General features: G+C 49.9%; 1 protein-coding gene across 1 annotated transcript in view; it reads right to left on the bottom strand.

The window, feature by feature from the left end:
* Positions 1 to 16,792, bottom strand: part of HS3ST2 (heparan sulfate-glucosamine 3-sulfotransferase 2) — a 92,489-nt gene extending 75,697 nt beyond the window's left edge. Inside the window, exon 1 of the mRNA XM_060031890.2 lies at positions 15,885 to 16,792. Within this exon, the coding sequence (XP_059887873.1) occupies positions 15,885 to 16,369 (485 nt within the window). The 5' untranslated portion in view covers positions 16,370 to 16,792. The remainder of the gene's footprint in view (positions 1 to 15,884) is intronic.
* Positions 16,793 to 17,434: the final 642 nt, after the last annotated feature.

The following is a 17,434-nucleotide window of genomic DNA, read 5'->3' as shown; positions in this document are numbered from 1 at the left end:
GTTGGCTCGGGACGGAGGGAGTGGGGAGCGGGGGAGACTTCTGTCTCCGTCCTTAGGCTGTCTGGTGCTCAGGTGGTCAGACCTGCTGTTGGTAGAGTGTGAATTGGTTTGTTCTGAGGGGGAAATCCTTGGATACCTCTTCCTCTGTGGTTTGTGATCCATTTTCCCCCATCGCACATGCCCCACCAACTCTCCCCAGGACCTCAGCCAAACCTTCTTATCCAGCAACAGGCACTCTGATTATGAGATGCATTTTGCACTGCTGCCTCCTCCATGTCCTGACCTCAGACCTTTAGGTGGAGGCCTGGCTGGACATATGCACTGGCCACCAAGGCCCCAGACCACAATGGAAACCCAACCTTTGCATCAGACCCCAGCATCGTTCGGAAATGTGGGTGTGGGGTGGGGAAGATTTAAAGGCTACCCACATTCTGGATTCTGACTCATAACAAAGATGGAAGGTAGGCTTGTGAACTCCAAAAACATGGGAGCTGGTTCGCTTTGATAATTAAGAATTAGGGGGCTTCCCTGGTGGCGCAGTGGTTGAGAGTCCGCCTGCCAATGCAGGGGACGTGGGTTCGTGCCCCGATCTGGGAGGATCCCACATGCCACGGAGCGGCTGGGCCCGTGAGCCATGGTCACTGAGCCTGCACGTCCGGAGCCTGTGCTCCACAATAGGAGAGGCCACAACAGTGAGAGGCCCGCGTAACACAGATAAAAAAAAAAAAGAATTAGGGATATAAGATGGCCCTTCAGTAGCCGAGTTCTACAATCATGGATATTTTAAAAATAAAGCTTTACTTTTTTATTTTATCTTTAAAAGTATTACACAGGAAAATAGACTTTTATTAGTGTTAAGCACTATGAATTTTAACACATGTACAGACTCATGTGATCACCACGACAATCACGACACAGAAGGGTTTCACTCCCCACCGCGCACCTGCCGCACATTCCCTCGTCTGCCTCTTTATATTCACACCCTCCCCCTGCCTTAAACCCTGGCAAGCACTGATTTCTTCTCCACCATTTTAGTTTTGCCGGTTTGAGAGTGTCATGTAAACGGAACCATACAGTACGTAACCTTTCTCTCACTCGGCATAATGCCTTAGAGCTTCATCCAAGTCACAGTTTTTGTTGTTTGTTTGTTTGCTTTAAGGAACAGTAAATAAAGATTTTACATAGGCCATTTAGGTTGGAATTGTCAAGAAACTTTGGGTAGCCCTCAGGTAATTGGTCTTAACAAACCTAGAGTCCAGAAAAAAATTATACAAAATCGGTCCAGAGAAAAAGATCTAAAAATACTACATAGCTGGATCTTTTCCTTCAGTTCTTCACGTCTGTATTTGCTTTTCCCATGATGCCCCATCAATTTGCAATTTAAATTGAAATCACAGTTTTTTTAACCACCCAGACTTTGTAATGTCAGCCAGTCCCTCCCAAGCTGCTGATGGACCATGACAACCAAGTATGATAAAATAATACAGTGACATCAAAGCGAGAAGGATCCAGGTGGGTAGGTCAGCATTTCCCAAAGTGTGAGATATGTACCACTACTGGTTAAAAAAATATTTGAGGGGCACGTAGACATGCCTTTAAATGCCACCTAATCACATCATTACAAAGTAATCATCTTTCCTTTTTCATTCTATTCAAATCTTCTGATTACATCATGGAGAAAGTCTTAGGTGCTATGATGTTAACACCTCCCTAACAGATTTTTTTTTTTTTTTTTTTTTTTTTTTTTTTTTGCGGTATGCCGGCTTCTCACTGTTGTGGCCTCTCGCATTGCAGAGCACAGCCTCCGGACGCGCAGGCTCAGCGGCCATGGCTCACGGGCCCAGCCGCTCCGCGGCATGTGGGATCTTCCCGGACCGGGGCACGAACCTGCGTCCCCTGCAGCGGCAAGCGGACTCTCAACCACTGCGCCACCAGGGAAGCCCCTCCCCAACACAGTTTGATCTCTCTCTTTAACAGAAAAAAGAGGCTGCCTCAGGCAGAATGTGGCACAGGCAACAGTATCCGGCTGGAGTCTAATTGCATTGTTTGGTTTTTACTGCCTTGGTTTCTATGACCTGTTTCTGGCAAGTGATGATTCTCATTTAAGATAGTGATATAAAGTTTCATGCTTAAGTAAATAGGTTAAAGCAAAAATTATGAGTGGACTTTAACACCATGTAAAGGTTATAAAAGTATTTGTAGATGGCATCCGAACGACTGAAGATTGGGAAACAATGTGTCAGATTTTAGACAGAACTTTGCTGACTGTGTGATCGGAGAAGCTTGTTGACAGATTACCCCAGAGGCAAGACAAACCTGGATGATTGCCTAGCTCTTCCACCAATGGTTCACACACACAGACTCTCAATACTCATCATTCAACCAACCCAGTGGAGCTCTCTCCACATCAAAGCTCTGCTTGGCTTTAAAGGGAATTGTGTCAGAAATGACACAGTTCATCCTCCTGAGGGGTGGCTGCCTTCTCTTCTCCATCATACCCATCTCCCTCCAGTCTCCTCTGCACCACCGTCCCAATGTTCTCCTGTCATTCTGCAGGTGCCAACTAGGCTGGAGAGAAGTCTTTCCAGAATGATCTTTATGGTCCACCCCTGCCCATCCCTTAGCCTCTCCTTGCAACCAAGACCTCACTCTCCAGGTTGGACTTCTATCTGTACCAAACCACCCAATCAGAGAGGCTCTCACATCCTGTGCAAGCTAGGTCATCTCTAAAACATGAATCTCTGAGCATCTCCGCACAAGCCAAAGGAAATGTGTAGAAGAATGGAGAGCTCTGAGCTGCTCTGAATATGGTACCATGAGCTGGGGACAGTGACCAAGCTGCAGAGGATTTCTATCCCCTGGAGAAGCAGTTTAGAGCAATGGTGGCATCACAAACTCAAAATCCTCAGGGACTCTGTGAGCATGTACAAGAATGGCAATAAGAAGCAGTGGGGATTGCTGGCTCCCTCCCTGGGGGTTGGTCCTACAACCAAATGGTTTTCTCCAACCTCGGGTCATCCTGGCTCCAGATTCTTCTCCTCCCCATCGGCCCAACAGATAAGGTCCCATTTTCCTCACCTTGACAAAGATCCACATTATGCCTTTTGTCTTCCAGGCATTCCCATCAGCTTAGTGATGGTCATATCTCTTCCAAGCACAATCCAGGAAGGGGGACCCTCAACAGTAATAAGATCTAACACGTACTTATGACATTGAATCACTACAACAACCTAGCAGGTAGGGATGCTTGATATCCTCATCTTATAGAGGAGAAACCAAAGCTTAAGAAGGTAGCAGCTAACCCCACAACGATCACGTGGCAGAGGCAGGATTAGAAAGCCGTCCAGCCTGCATCTAAGGCCCACCCTCTCAGGGTGATGAGAGGACAGCTTATGGGTAGCATCCAGCCCACAAACATGTTCTGTTCGGTCCACAAGGGTTCTATAAAAGGTGTGAATCAGTAAAACACACTTACAAATCGAGAGTTCACATTTTTTAAAAATGCCATATTTCAAGCTTTTTTCTAAAAAAAACACAACAAAATACCTAGAAGATCTGGCAATATAGGATGGCAAGAAAAGTCTGTTAGGGACTGACTACTGGGACAAGTGTCCCCCCACCCCTTAACGCCCCACAGCCAATTTCATTTCTTCACATACATGCCCACAGAGTATAGGATGTTGAGTCTGCGATGCCATCACTGCTCCAAACTGCTTCTCCAGGGGATGGGAGCTCTCTGCAGCTGGGTCACCACCCCCAGCTCCCAGTGCCATCATCAGAGCAGCTCAGAGCTCTCCATCCTTCTACACACTTCCCTGGGCACCAGCCACCTGGACTGGGTAGAGGTGCTCAGAGGTTCATGTTTTAGAGATGACCTTGCTTGCACAGTTGACATTTGAATCATGTCCAAGTTTGAGTACCTATAAAAAATAGCTTTGAAATAAGTACCTCTCAGAGTCTTTGTGCCTATCTCCTCCTTGTCATCCTTGGTAGGAAAGAACAATCGAATTAAGTCAAATCCTTTTCCTCCTGACAAAATGACGGTCAGACAGAGATTTGGCCAAGTTGCCCAAGAATTTCTTGGTTAACGGAGATGTTCGTGCTAGAGAAAACAGGAGAAAGAGGACTCAAAGTAGTAGGGATTTTGCCACCACAGAGCTTTGCAGTGACTTAACTCATTTCTCACAGAATTAATAATTCAGATCCCACACTGTTTCAGCCAGAAGTGGCCATAAACTGTAGAGAGTTTAACCAGCCACTTCTAAAAATGGGGCTCGATCCTGGGAAATGCTACCTCCACTTTAAGCCATCTCACTTGAGCAAAATGAAAGCTGTCGGATGATTTCATACCTTCATTAAAACCATCAAAGCAGAAATGCACTGCAAAGAGGCTGTCGAGGCAGAGGACATTTCCTCATGCTCCAGCAGCTCTGGCGAAGGTGGGGAGATTCAGGTCCTGATTACCTTGGGGGAAGGCATCATGGTGTTCGATTCTGTTTGAAAGAAACCACACGTCAGCCCCCTAAATCTAGCACGCCATCAAGGCAGCTCCCTTGCCAGGCATGTTTATGAGGCTGGGACAAGAATGAGAAGCTGGGTGATACACACACTGAGTGACACATGCCTTTTCTGGGTTGGAGCAAAGCTAATTCAATCTTCAAAAATCTCAAGAGGTTACCTAAGAACACTGCACTTATAAAAAGGGCCTCAAAGACCTCCAGAAAGAGGGACTCTGCCATCTCTCACCAATTTGGGGGGGGCCCTGCTGCCTCCAAGCTACAGTAGAACGTGACATTCCTTTCTTTGGCTAGTTCAAGGATACCTACAGGTAGATGCTTGGCCCGTCAAGCCAGGGGCTGTGTTGGGAAGTATGTTAGGTTCAGACCCCAGCCTGCTGTCACTTGGAAGGGTCTGAAAGACAGCAAGCCCTTAAGAGATGTCATCATCACACCAGCATCTTCCCTGACTCCCCTCTCGTACCTGGTCCCTATGAATCCATCCGCAAAACCTGCAACTGTACCTTCAGAAGGTACCCAGCACCTGCCCACCTCTCATACCTCCACCGTTACCACTGCAAAAGCCTCCTAATCAGTTTCCCTGCTTCTGTCAAGCAGCCCAAGAGATCCTTTCAAAATATAAGTCAGATCATATGACTGCTTAGCTCCAAACCATCCAATATATCTCCCCACTCGCTCAGAGGAGAAGCCAAAATGCTTGCAGTGTTTTGGAGACCATTTTGGCAGTATGTATCTCGAGCCTTTAAAAAAGTTCTTCACTGTGACCTAGTAATTTCACTTCTAGGACTCTATGCTAAAGAAAGAATTAGAGATCTAGGCAATGGAGAGTTACTTAAATAGAAAAAAAAAAATTGGGGATCAGCAACTAAATGTCCAAGAAGAGGGGAATGGGTAAGCGCTCCACGGGACCACATGATAGAAAGAGACCCAGACACTGAAATCAAGGTTTGGAAATATTTAATGGTGTGGGAACATCTTAACGATGGAATATTAGGCAGAGAATGCAGGATTGAAAATCGTGCTTTATGTATCTATACTACGGGTCTTCATTTTGTTGGAAACAAACAAAAGTCCCAGTTCTGCTGCTTCCCAGCCAGATGGCTTTGGTCAAATCTTTGAGTCTCTGAGAAGACCAGTTTCTTCAACTCTAAAAGTGAGAGGGGAACATTTTGGATCTCTCAGTTTTCACTGGTACATGACACAGCATAGACTTTTTTAAAAAGTAATAAATCATAAAAAAAAATTCTTGCAATGCCCTTCATGGATCTGAATGGGGGCCTGGCCACCTCTCTGAATTGACTTCCCATAACTCACCTCCTTGTTGTGGCCACTCCAGCCATTTTGCCCCTAGATTTCCCTCAGTCACACCAGAGACCCTGCTGCCCTCAGAGTCTCTGCATTTCTTTTCCCTCTGCCTACAGTGCTCTTCGCTCAGATCACACATGCTTTGCTCCTTCACCTCCTTCAGGTCTTTACTCCAACGTCACCTTCTCTGTAAGGCCTTCCCGAAAACACCCCGTCTAGAATCGCGGTGCCCCCCTCCCTGCCCACCGAGCTCTCTCCATCCTCCTTCCCTTTGCTTTCCCACAGCACCTGTCACCATCGGACATAGATGTAATTTACTTACTTCTTTATTGACCATCTCCTTCCCACCCCATAGAAAGTAAGCACCACAGGAGCAGGGATGTTTGTCTGCTTTTTTTTTTAACTGCTCTCTCCCCGGGGACTATAACAGTACCTGGCATGGAGCAGATGCTCACTAAATATCTGTTGAAGTGGTGGCTGAGTCACCAGCACCGCACCCTGCACTCTCTCGCCCAGCCTTCCGAGACCCACGTGTGAAAAGCCTAATGAAAGGCTGGGGCCAGCCTGTAGCCTTGGGACAGATTCACCAATTCCTAGTCATCCTGTACACCTAAGCATAGTCACTCAACGACTATTTATTGAGCACCTACTGTGTGCCAGGCACTACTCTGAGCTCAGGGGACACAACCATGCACAAGACAGACAAGATCCCTCCTGTCCCGGAGTTTTCGGTCTGGTGGGGGAGACGGTGAGTAAAAAGAAAAATGAACAAGATCATTTCAAATTGCAATAAGAAGTAAAAAGTAAATAAACCAAGGGGGAGACAAGAGATAGAGGGTAATGAGGAAGGTGAGTCAGCTTAGACTGGGTAGCTAAGGAAAGCGTCTTCAAGGTGACATGTGAGCTGGAACCTGCACGATGAGAAGCAGCCAGATCTAGGGATGCTCTGGGGGAAGAGTGATTCAGGCGGAGGAAACAGCCACTGCAAATGTCCTAAAGCTTAGGCATCAGCTCCCTGGAAAGTCTCTCTGACCCACCCTGAGTGGGGGCCCCTCCTGTGACCCCATATGCCAGGAGTATTTTCTCTCTCAGCGAATCTTGTTATTGGATTTGTCTGCCCCTTCAATTCTTTAAAGGAGAGTCCTTTTGTATCTTAATTTTTCTAGGACTTAACACAGTGCCTGGCATACAGTAGGTAGTCAATAAATGCATGCAGAACTAAAGTGATTTGAAAAAACTTTATTTTTTGATTTGACTGTAATCAGAATTGAAATTGTGCAATGAATGTATTCAGAAACAGCATCCCTCTAGGGCCACCCCTTTCACCCGCCTCCTGCAAAAATCCCATCTGCCCATTGAGACCCAAATAACATACTATCTCCTCCAGAAAGCCTTCCCAAATGCCCCCAATCGGATTTTGTCTCCCCGCCATGCTACAATAGCTCTACTTGCATCTCTGTTATGGTTCCTATCATCAGCTCTGACTTGCGTAAAAACTTCCCATGAACATTTCATAACCCATCAAACTGGGAGGAACCCAGGAGCAGGACCTGTGTCTTATTCACCTTCAGGTTCTTAGCACTTAGCTCAGTAAAGGAATGACGAGAAAATCAACGACCGATAATGACAGCCAACACTTGTTGGACACCTTCCACATGCTAGAAATTTTCTGAGCACTTTTACATGATATCACTCGTTCAGTCCTACATGTAGGCAAGAGGGTTGGTCCCCATGTGCAGATAGAACTGGGGTACTTGTTGGTGGACTGACAAGATTCCAACTCGTTCATTCTGGTTCAAGAGCCCGAGCTTTTAATCACTGTGCTGAAACGGTCTTCTGATCTCTATTTTGAGTTCATCTCATCCATGAACTCAGGGCTGCCTTCCTTCCCTCTTTCCGGTGTTCCCTGAGGCACTGCTTGAATGCCAGCTCTTTTTTCCACCAGGCCTAGGGTGGGTCTGGGATTCCATTACCTGCAGTGAGCACCAAGACCCAGGGGCCCTGAGTGAGCAGGAAGCCACCACCTCATCAGGGTTGATGACTACTTACCCATCTGAAGGCAAGCTTGGGGAGCCCTGCTATCACAGACACCCTCTAAATGGGTTCTGCTGAGAACATTTGGTAAGTCCCAAGGACAATTTTTCCCATCGGAGCTCCTTTTATGCAGCTAAAAACTATTTACAAAGATATGACATTGTCTTCCCCTCTTTATACAGTGAGATCAAACTGTCTGAGAAAGCAAGAGTGACACCCTGCCCTGCCGTTATGTTTAAGCCTCACATCATGCATCGCAGTGGGGAAAAAAAAAGGACTTTGCATCCTGAGATTTCAAAAAGACATCCTCTCTCAGATGAGCCTCAAAATTTTAAAACCAAAAAACAGAAAAAAGCTCTGAGCCCCTTTCACATAAGTTGCCAAGTCCCTAGTGGAAACAACTTTACTTCTGACTTTTGTAACACTGATGCCTGCAGGTATGTAACGACCTATGGAGATACGATATCCAAGGGGGAGACCGCTGATTTTCCACCAGCAAAAGCGGTGATGAAACCAACAGTAAACTTGTGGGATTTTTTTTTCTTTTAATACCTGCTATACCCTTTATTCAGGCAATCCTGTTCTTCTGAAGGCTAGACTACTTTGTAAATATTGCAAGCACCAATACTTTCTGAATGCTCATACTTGTGCTGAGTTTTCCTTTGGCTTGTCTCTTCCAATCATTAACACATCAAAGGAATCTGAACGCTAGACACATCACTGGATTTACTTACACTGGATTTTCTGCAGACTAGTAGTGTTTCCTATGATGTTGTCGCATAGCTCATCTCAGTAATTTTAGATACTACATTAGACCTACTGGGGAGAAAATTTATTATCTTTTCCACTTCACTTTCATTCCTTCTGATTACATTAAGGAGAAATGTTTCACATTGATATTAGTATTTCTTTAACTGCTCTTCTTAGTATCCCCTGACGTCCTCTTTTAAACAAAGATAGAGCAGGCTACAGGCTTGGAACATTCTAGCCACTTTCAGTAGCAAAAATTCAATAGCACTGTTTGTTTTCAATCTACTTATTTTTACAATTACTTTCTAATTATGGCAAGTGATGCTGGTTTTCCATTTAAGGTGGTTTTCAAATAAAGTTGTTTTCTAAAAATATGTTTTTGTTTTTGTTTTTTTTTGCGGTACGCAGGCCTCTCACTGCTGCGGCCTCTCCGTTGCGGAGCACAGGCTCAGCGGCCATGGCTCACGGGCCTAGCCGCTCCACGGCATGTGGGATCTTCCCGGACCGGGGCACGAACCCACGTCCCCTGCATCGACAGGCGGACTCTCAACCACTGCGCCACCAGGGAAGCCCTAAAAATATGTGTTTTGACTACATTTGCATAACGGGTGTTAGGTTTACAAAGGCACAGCACATCTCTAGAAGGATACACAAAAACGGATCCCGTGACTGCTGGGAAGAGGAACTGCGTGGTGGAGACAGAGTGGGAAGGAGCAGAATGGTTTTCATTGAATATCCTTTGTCACTTTTGAAGTCTGCACTATGGGAACATATTATCTATTCTAAAATGTACACACTGCAGAAAAATCAACCCAGTTCTTTATAAAAAATATAATTTTAAAATGTTAACATAAACATACAAATTATTAAGAAAATAATAGTAGAGGTCATGCCAGGTTTTGGCAAATATGAGGCGGTACAAAAATGACTGAAGCCTGGAAAATGCTACCCTCCGAAGATGTGGGCGTGATGCTGCCTCTCTGAGAACAGCAGGGAGAGGTCCTTGGGCCTCCACCCAGAGCAGACACCCTGGGTTTCTTACTCATGGGAGCCGGCGGCCACAAGCACTGAGATGGAACCACAATGAACGCCGCTGATTTCTGAGCTTGGGAAGCCACGCCCAGTGGACTTGTGTCCGGGAAATCATGTGGTGCTCAAGCCCCAGGTAACCCAACCAGTCCATCTGGCCCAAGTTCCTTGGACGCACACGCTCAGTAGTAACCCCTTGCCCCCCTCTCTCTCTATGCCGTTATCCTCTGACGAAGCCCCGTGAGAGAAGCATCGGACCAACAGCCCAGCTGTGGAGCTCGACAGGCAGCAATTACCTCTGAAATGCTAAGTTATTTCCATCACTGTGGCTTTCACCCACCTCATCCAGCTGCCCATGGACTACAGCCCATCCGCGCAGCCCACTAGGAGAACACAGTGGCAGCAGAGCCGGTCTACAGCAGCTCGGCACTGATTCCGGCAAATGGTAGGCGTTTGACAAATAAATGGACTAACCCGCCCTGGGGTTAGTTCTGGAGGGGAGAGAGAGTCCCACAGGTTTAGGTAGACTGCGTGACCTTGCAAACGCCCTCCAGCCTGACTCACAGCCAGCGAGCTTACCTACCCACCCCAGACCCGCGGCCGAGGGCGTGCCCTCCAAGGGCACTCATTTCAGGCGATCTGAATTCGAAGCTGTGTGCTTCCGCCCTCGCCCCGCCCACTCGGTCTCTCAATCATTCAGGAATGATGCGTGGAGGTCTAACCAACGAGAAGAAAACTATTCTACAGTCCTGCACGCCAGATGCATGGAACAGAAGCAAGCCCTGCGGGTAACAGCACCTGTTGGGCATCAAGCATGCCCTGAACCTGTTAGGGACTCTTGGGATATGACTCCAAATATCTGGGCAGAACAGCAGCCCGTGAAGAACATGACCTCCAGAGCACCTTGTTGTCTCGTGGTGGCTGTCAACCCACACTTCCCCTCATTTCAGGATAGGAAATAGCATGGGTAACAATCAAAAATCTAAAATGGGTACAGCTCCTTCACCAATCAGAAGAGACCCCTGCTGGCTGCAGAGACAAGCAGGGTCTTAGGGGCTCCCTGCTGGGCCGGGCATTTGCCACCTAGTTGCTGGCCCTTTGTAAGGTCCAGTGAGTTTCCAGAGCAGAGGGCATCTCTGGGGGAGAGAGTTTCCATCCAATATGGAAACATCGTATCTCAAGGACTTAAGACCCCATCAATCATTAGACACATCCTAATTTCAGAGATATTAAAAGGTGAAAGAGAAAATGTGCTTCTTAGAATCTACGTAATAGTTTAACATCCAAAACAGATGTAACAATGTGTGCCGGTTGAATAGCACTGGGGCTGGTCCGGGTCTTTCCCCCCTAGATAGCCACATACCAAAGACCATGGGGAAAGCCCAGTCTTCATTCCAAGCTCTTCCACTGTCCCACCCAGCTCTAGGGGGAAGCCAAGCCAGGCTTCAAAAAGCCTCCTTGAGCGATGACAGTCCTTCTTGCCCATCCTGAATGTTCCTCGGTGCCTGACAAGAACTGTACATGCGCTGGAACTAACTACTATATCTCCAGCTGCTGCGAGGCTGACAGAGACCTACAAGGCGGACAGAGGATTTATGGACTCAGCGGATCCATTTAATCAGCCTGTGTGACATCCTCCTGGACAGAAGCAGGAAAACTCCTTATGAAGACGTGTCTGCACAGACACTGGAATTGTGCGTGCGGGTGCCCACGTGTGAGCTGTGCGTGCACACACATCTGTGCACACGGCAAGCACGGGTCCATCTGTGCCATGTGTCCATCAGTTTGTTAAAGGTGGTAAAGCCTTCCACATTCATTACTTCCCCTGCCTCCTGCCTTTGGTTTTATTTCTTCTTAAAGTTTGCCTTTCTAGAGTTTGGCTTTGTTCTTGAAATTTGATTTCTTGATTGAAATGAGCTGGATAGGGTGATAGACCTTATTCTGTGCTTTTAATTCTCTTTCTCACTTAGACTATTGCCTCTAGGGCAAATGCTATGTCTTCTTTGCCTCACGCCATCCGCAGAACACCACTGCCACTGAACAAATAAATAACCAGACTTGTGGAGTCTAAAATTTACAGAACAGGCTCATCTATCACAATTTTGACACCAGAGCACAGAGTCAATTAGCACATATTAACTTGCTCTTGTTGGCATTTCAGTGCATTTAGAGAAGATTCACTTCGCCTTCACACTGGCACCCCCCAACCCCAGTCGCTGAAAACTAGCAAAACGGAGGACACTTTACACAAAATTCAGGTTCCCCTAAGACTTTAAAAACTACTGGACAATGCACAACTTATGTCTCTTTATGAAAGATGAAGGCCCTGAATACTCTGTCTCATACTCAACCTTTGACGCATCCCGAATATAACCTTAGATTGGGAGAAGCATTTTCACACACATTGTCAGATATCATTCTCATTTTAAAGGTGAGCCAACTGACACCCAGAAATGAGAAGCGACTTTTTACCAATGCAGGAGGAAGGAGAGAAGAAAGGGAGGGAGGGGAAAAAGGACAATCAAAGCAGAGCTGAAAGCAGAACTTAAGGCCAGGACCCGTCCCAGGCGTTCATGAAACTACTTTTCCAGCAATTAATTAATTCCTCAGCCCCATGTAGTAACAGCAGTGGGGAAAGAAACTGATAGTTTTAATACTAATAGTACTGATGGTGGTAAAAGGAGTGTTAGTGAAGTAGTAGTAGTAATAGTGGTAACAGTGATAACATTACTGTCTTATCTTTATACACCAGGGAATTTTCCAGGGCACTTTCATATACAGGGTTTCATTCATTCTTCAAAACAACCTTCTGTGATAGTTACCACAGGCGCCATCCTATGACGAGGAAGCCAGGACTCTGTTTCCAGTTACCCAGCATAGGGGACTATCTCCTGCCTTCTGACAGCAGGTCCTATCCTGGGTCCCTTGGTAGCATGGTCTCACCCTGCCTCCCTGTGCAAGCAGCTAGCCGACCCCACCCTGCACACCTAGCTGCTGAAAGTAGAACTTAAGGCCAGGACCCTTCTGTGTGTGGAGCAAGTTGGGAGAGGGGAAGCTAGCCAGGTACAGAGGTGAGGTAAGCTTCAGTGATGGGCCTTCCTAGGGTGGCCTGAACTGGGCTAGTTCCAAGAGAGGATTCAGGCTGGGGGTAAGGAAGGTACAGATTCTGTCTCCTGGTCTCTGGCCAATGGTGCCCCTCTGGATGTTTCATTTTGCCTTCAGGCACCGTTTGTCCCCTCCTGGTTTATCTCCACTTACTCACAGAAAGAAGTCTCTCCTTTTGATTTTTCCATTGTCTACCTGACTGGGGCCTCCAGACCTGGGAGGTTATCCCCAGGGGCTTCAAGGTGGGCAGATCATAATGAGATCCACTGCCTGCAACTCTACCTTTGGAAAACACAGTCCCCTACAATAGGTGCAAGGGCTCTTTGGCCATGTCTACCCAGTGGACACGGGCTTTATGGTGGCAAGCTGTGTAGAACACTGGTTAGAGTACTTGGCTGGAAATGCACACATGCATGAGCTCACACACACACACACACACACACACACACACGCACACACAGCGTGTATGTGTAAATCTTGGTGGGACAGTGCATGCCAATGACTTTTGGGCCTAAATTTCATCAGCTTGCTTTGGGTCTCATTCCAGATGCTCTCTTTTTGGGTTGCAGTTTTCACATCTGTGAAATGATAAGGGCAACAGGCAGAGAGAGAAGCATCTTACCACCTGCCGTCCTAAGTCATGGAATTCAGGAATAAAGTGAGAGCATGGGTTTTAAAGAAAACCATCTATCCCCATCACTTCTGCAACTAATGCATATTACTTGAGTGATAATAAAGAGTAAAACACATACAGAGAAATGTTCTGGAAACAGCATCCAAATGGGGCAGTATTACCTTAGGCAGAAATGACCATCCACACCCGAAACCCTGGGCTCCGGGGGTGTGGATTTGCAACCCAAATAAGCACAGATCACACAGCCCCTCCTGATGCTAGAGGCTCCTAGCCTTCCTGGGGAAGTGACGGGGAGGGGGCTGTTACTACCAGACCTACAGGCCAAATGTTCTTTCGGAAATATAAAGGGAGAAAGGGACGGTAAGACAGACCCTGGGAAGTGGGGGGTAGTAGAGAGAGAAGTGGAGCTGTCAGCATGCTTGATGTTAAATAAAACCTACCAAGACTCAGTTGAGAATTTTAGCAGAATCCAAATGTGCTATATAAAAAAAAAAAAAAAAAAAGGCACGGCTCCCATCTCTAAGGTTCACAGCTAAGCTGGCTTAGAATCACACATGCCAAGGTTAAAAATAAAAAGCAGCCATCCCTGAATGACACAGGCTCCGAGAAGGAAGCCTGAGGTATGGTGTTTGGTGTCAGAGCACAGACGAGGGAGTGCAGGGGCTGGGTGCGGGGAATAGGTGTTTAGTGGAGGGCCATAAAAGCCAATGCTCACAATTTTGCTATTTTGCACTTAAAAGGCACCCCTTTGGCGAAGGGGTTCATAATGATCTTTAGATTTTCCATCGAGGAAACCCTGCCGTGTATTAGAGTATGGCCAGGGCTGACCCACATCGTGCTCTGCTGTTAGATGTGTTTGCCTCTCTCACCCCACGGTCTGGCTCAGACGCTGTCCTCAAATACGTTGTACACCCAGATGGGATGCCTGGGGGGGTCACAGCTTGGAAAGCACCAGACCTGCCATTCTGTGCCACCCTCCCTATTCCATAGAGCCAGCACAAAGGTGCTGGGGCCACCCCCAGACCAGCTGTGCCCTTGCTGCACTCCACTGGAGATGGACTGTGTGTCTGCTTCCTGAGGAAGGGGCATGTCCCACCCCTGGTCCCATAAGCCATGACCACTGCAGGCCAGGGCTCCCTGGCAAAGGGGATACGTTGGCCCTGTTGCCCCGATTCTTACAAATCCAGGGTCCTTATTATGAGCCCAGTGGGGTCCTCCTTCTAATGAAGTTGTCCTTTATCCAATATGCTTATGACTTTCTACTCCCTAGAGGGTTTACTTTAATAAAATTTTTAAAGAATAGCCTCAGCTACTGTGTCAGCTACCATGTTACCCCTCCCCAGTTCCATTACTAGGCAGACATTTCTAGCAAGTCTTCAAGGGGTCAGGCAAATGGTGAGAAATTTGTGACCCAGGTTTTATGGGGACCACATACATTATACCACCCCCAGGGATGCCCTGCTCAGCCCACACGTGGGCCAGTCCTACACTTCAGCACCATCCAGGGCTTGGGAGGGAAATGGGCATTGAACAGTGGAGGCAACTACCTTCCAGAAGTTTCAGGCTATTCCCAGACACCACCAGCTTGGGTGATTGTCATCCCTGGCAGTGCAGTGGGAGTCTGCCTATGACTGGTTGCCCCTATGACCCTAGCCAGCCTTCATCTGAGGCGCCTACAAGTATTCCAAATTCCACACCCTGGCTGCTGGTTTAGAAGCGTCGCCCAGTGCGAAGTGTCTCTTTGACACTTTTAGAGCGCTTAGAAAGGCCTTGAGAGGCACACAGGGCAGGGACTTTTCCTGATCCTTGTGATGGACCAGAAAATCAAGGCTCAATGAATTTTAGGAATTTGCTCAAGCTAAGTGCAGAGCCAAGACTCACATCCAGGGTCCTTTCCACTATTCAAAAACACTAATTCAGGGTCAGAGTGACTGGGAGTCTCAGGCCAGATACAGCAGCAAATACCTGGGGCTCAGACTGAGACTGCGGAAGGGACCTTTGTCATGCCCACACCTCAGGGGATGCCCTGTCCTTCGGCCTGAACTCCGGGGACCTCGCCCAAGCGCAGAGCCCTGCCGTGAGGGGGCCCTCCTCGGACTTTCCCTTCTCTGGGTCCGTCAAATGCCAGGAAAGATCTGGCGAGACTCAGGACAGGGCTGTGTTCAGGCAGCACCTGTCCCGGCTGACCCTTCCCTGGGCACTCGGCTTTACCCCAGACGCTGGACACGGAGCCAGCCCTCCAACTCGCCCCGAGGTCAGGCCAGAGATCTCCCTTCCCTTCCAGCGATTCCAGAGCCAACTGTCCTTCGCCGTTCAAGAAACCGGGGCCCGTCTGCACAATCACTGGGAAGTTCTGGATAAATCCTTCTGCCAGAGTTCCCCCACCCCCTCACGTGTCAGCCGGAACCCACTCAGCGAGCCGGGTTAAGGGGAAGCGAAAGCGCAGGAGATGGCTCAGAGGACGGAGCCGATTGGAGCCGGGGCGCGCTGAGTGGGGCTCCCCTCCTTACCTGTACCAGTCCAGCCCGCGGCCGTAGTTCCTGTCGAAGAAGTGGGGCTCGGTGCCCAAGGCCCGCACATCCGGGTGCACGCGGATAAACTCCAGCACGGCGCGGGTGCCCCCCTTCTTCACGCCCACAATGAGGGCTTGGGGCAGCCGCTTGGTACCCAGCTTTGGCGAGCCGGAGTGGTTGGAACCGGAGAGGCGAAGGGCGGGCGCGGCAGCGGCGGGCGCGCTGGGAGCGCTGGGCTCGCTGGGCGTCGGGCCCGGCAGATCGCAGGGCCGGGACTTCTGGAGAAGTTTCTGGCCGCCCGCGCTGGGGCCGCGGAGGCAGCGAGGCGCGCTGAGGAGGCGGCTCTGGCCGAGGTCGTCGCAGCAGCACAGGAGGCTGTAACACAGGTAAGTGCAGGAGAGCGAGAGCGTGAAGGCGAAGAGCAGCCTGCGCGCCCTCCGCGGCTGAGGTGGCCCCGCACGGCCCAGGACCCTATAGGCCATGGCTCCATGGGCCCGCTCCGGGGGTCATGGTTTCCGAGGGGGCGCCGGCGGCGGAGCGGCTGGGGCCCTGCGGCCGCCTAGAGGGCTCGAGCCGCGCGGCCCGGGCCACGGGGGTCGGGCATAGGGGGCGCCGTCTTCTCTGGGAGCTGCCGGCCCGGGCGCGCACCATGCCCGGGGATCCCGGAGGCGGCGTCTCCTCGGGGAACGGGCGGCGGCGCCTCCGACATCCCCGCGTCCTGGGCTCTGGGGCTCCGGGCAGCGGGGCGGCGCCCGGCGCTCCTCGGCTCTCACGTGCGCCGGGTTAGAAGCGCGCCCAGCGCCCGAAGCCCCATCCCGGATCCTCGCGCCGCGGCGCCCCGAACGCTCGGCGGCGGCGCGGCGGTGCGGGAGGGCGGGCCGGACGGTGGCGCTGGCCGCCGGCCGCGTTCCGGCTCCTCGAGAAATGCGGGGCCGAGCGCGCTGCCGGCTCTATTTAAGGAGTCGCCTGACGTCAGCCGCGCGGGTCCCCCGAGCCCGCGCCCCGCCCGGGGACCCGGCCAGCCCCTTGGCCCCCCCTCTCTATCCCTCCCAGGGACACACCACCCCGGGCCCTCCCCACGTAGGCAGCTCCCTAAGGAGCCCGGGCCAGCTTGGGGTGGTGAGGGGAAGGTGTCGAGGCATTTGCTCCTCCGGGAGGCTGGATACCCCGGCCACCAGGGCCTCCCGACACCCAGGGGTTCGAGATTGCGCCAACATCCAGACCCAGACAGAGACCCGGGCACCGACGCAAGCACCCTGCACTGATAACAGGTCCCACCACACTGACACACGCACGCACGCACAAACACAGGTACACGCGTACCTGAGCGGGATACACCCCCAGACCCCACACGGGGAGGGGAGAGAGAAATCTAACTTGGGCGCAGAAACACCCACAGGGACACTCCCTCTTCCGCCCACCCCCGTTTCACCCAAAGGACACCCAGAGCCCGGAATCGGACATCGTGCGGTGTGCGCACGCAGGCGCAGGACCGGGACACACGCTCTAGACGGGATGGGCGGAGGAGCCGAGCGTGAGTGAGATTC

Source organism: Delphinus delphis, chromosome 15 (genome assembly GCF_949987515.2).
Source record: "Delphinus delphis chromosome 15, mDelDel1.2, whole genome shotgun sequence".
Classification (NCBI taxonomy): domain Eukaryota; kingdom Metazoa; phylum Chordata; class Mammalia; order Artiodactyla; family Delphinidae; genus Delphinus; species Delphinus delphis.
Note: the sequence above shows the minus strand (reverse complement) of the source record. Positions and strands in the feature narration are given on the sequence as shown.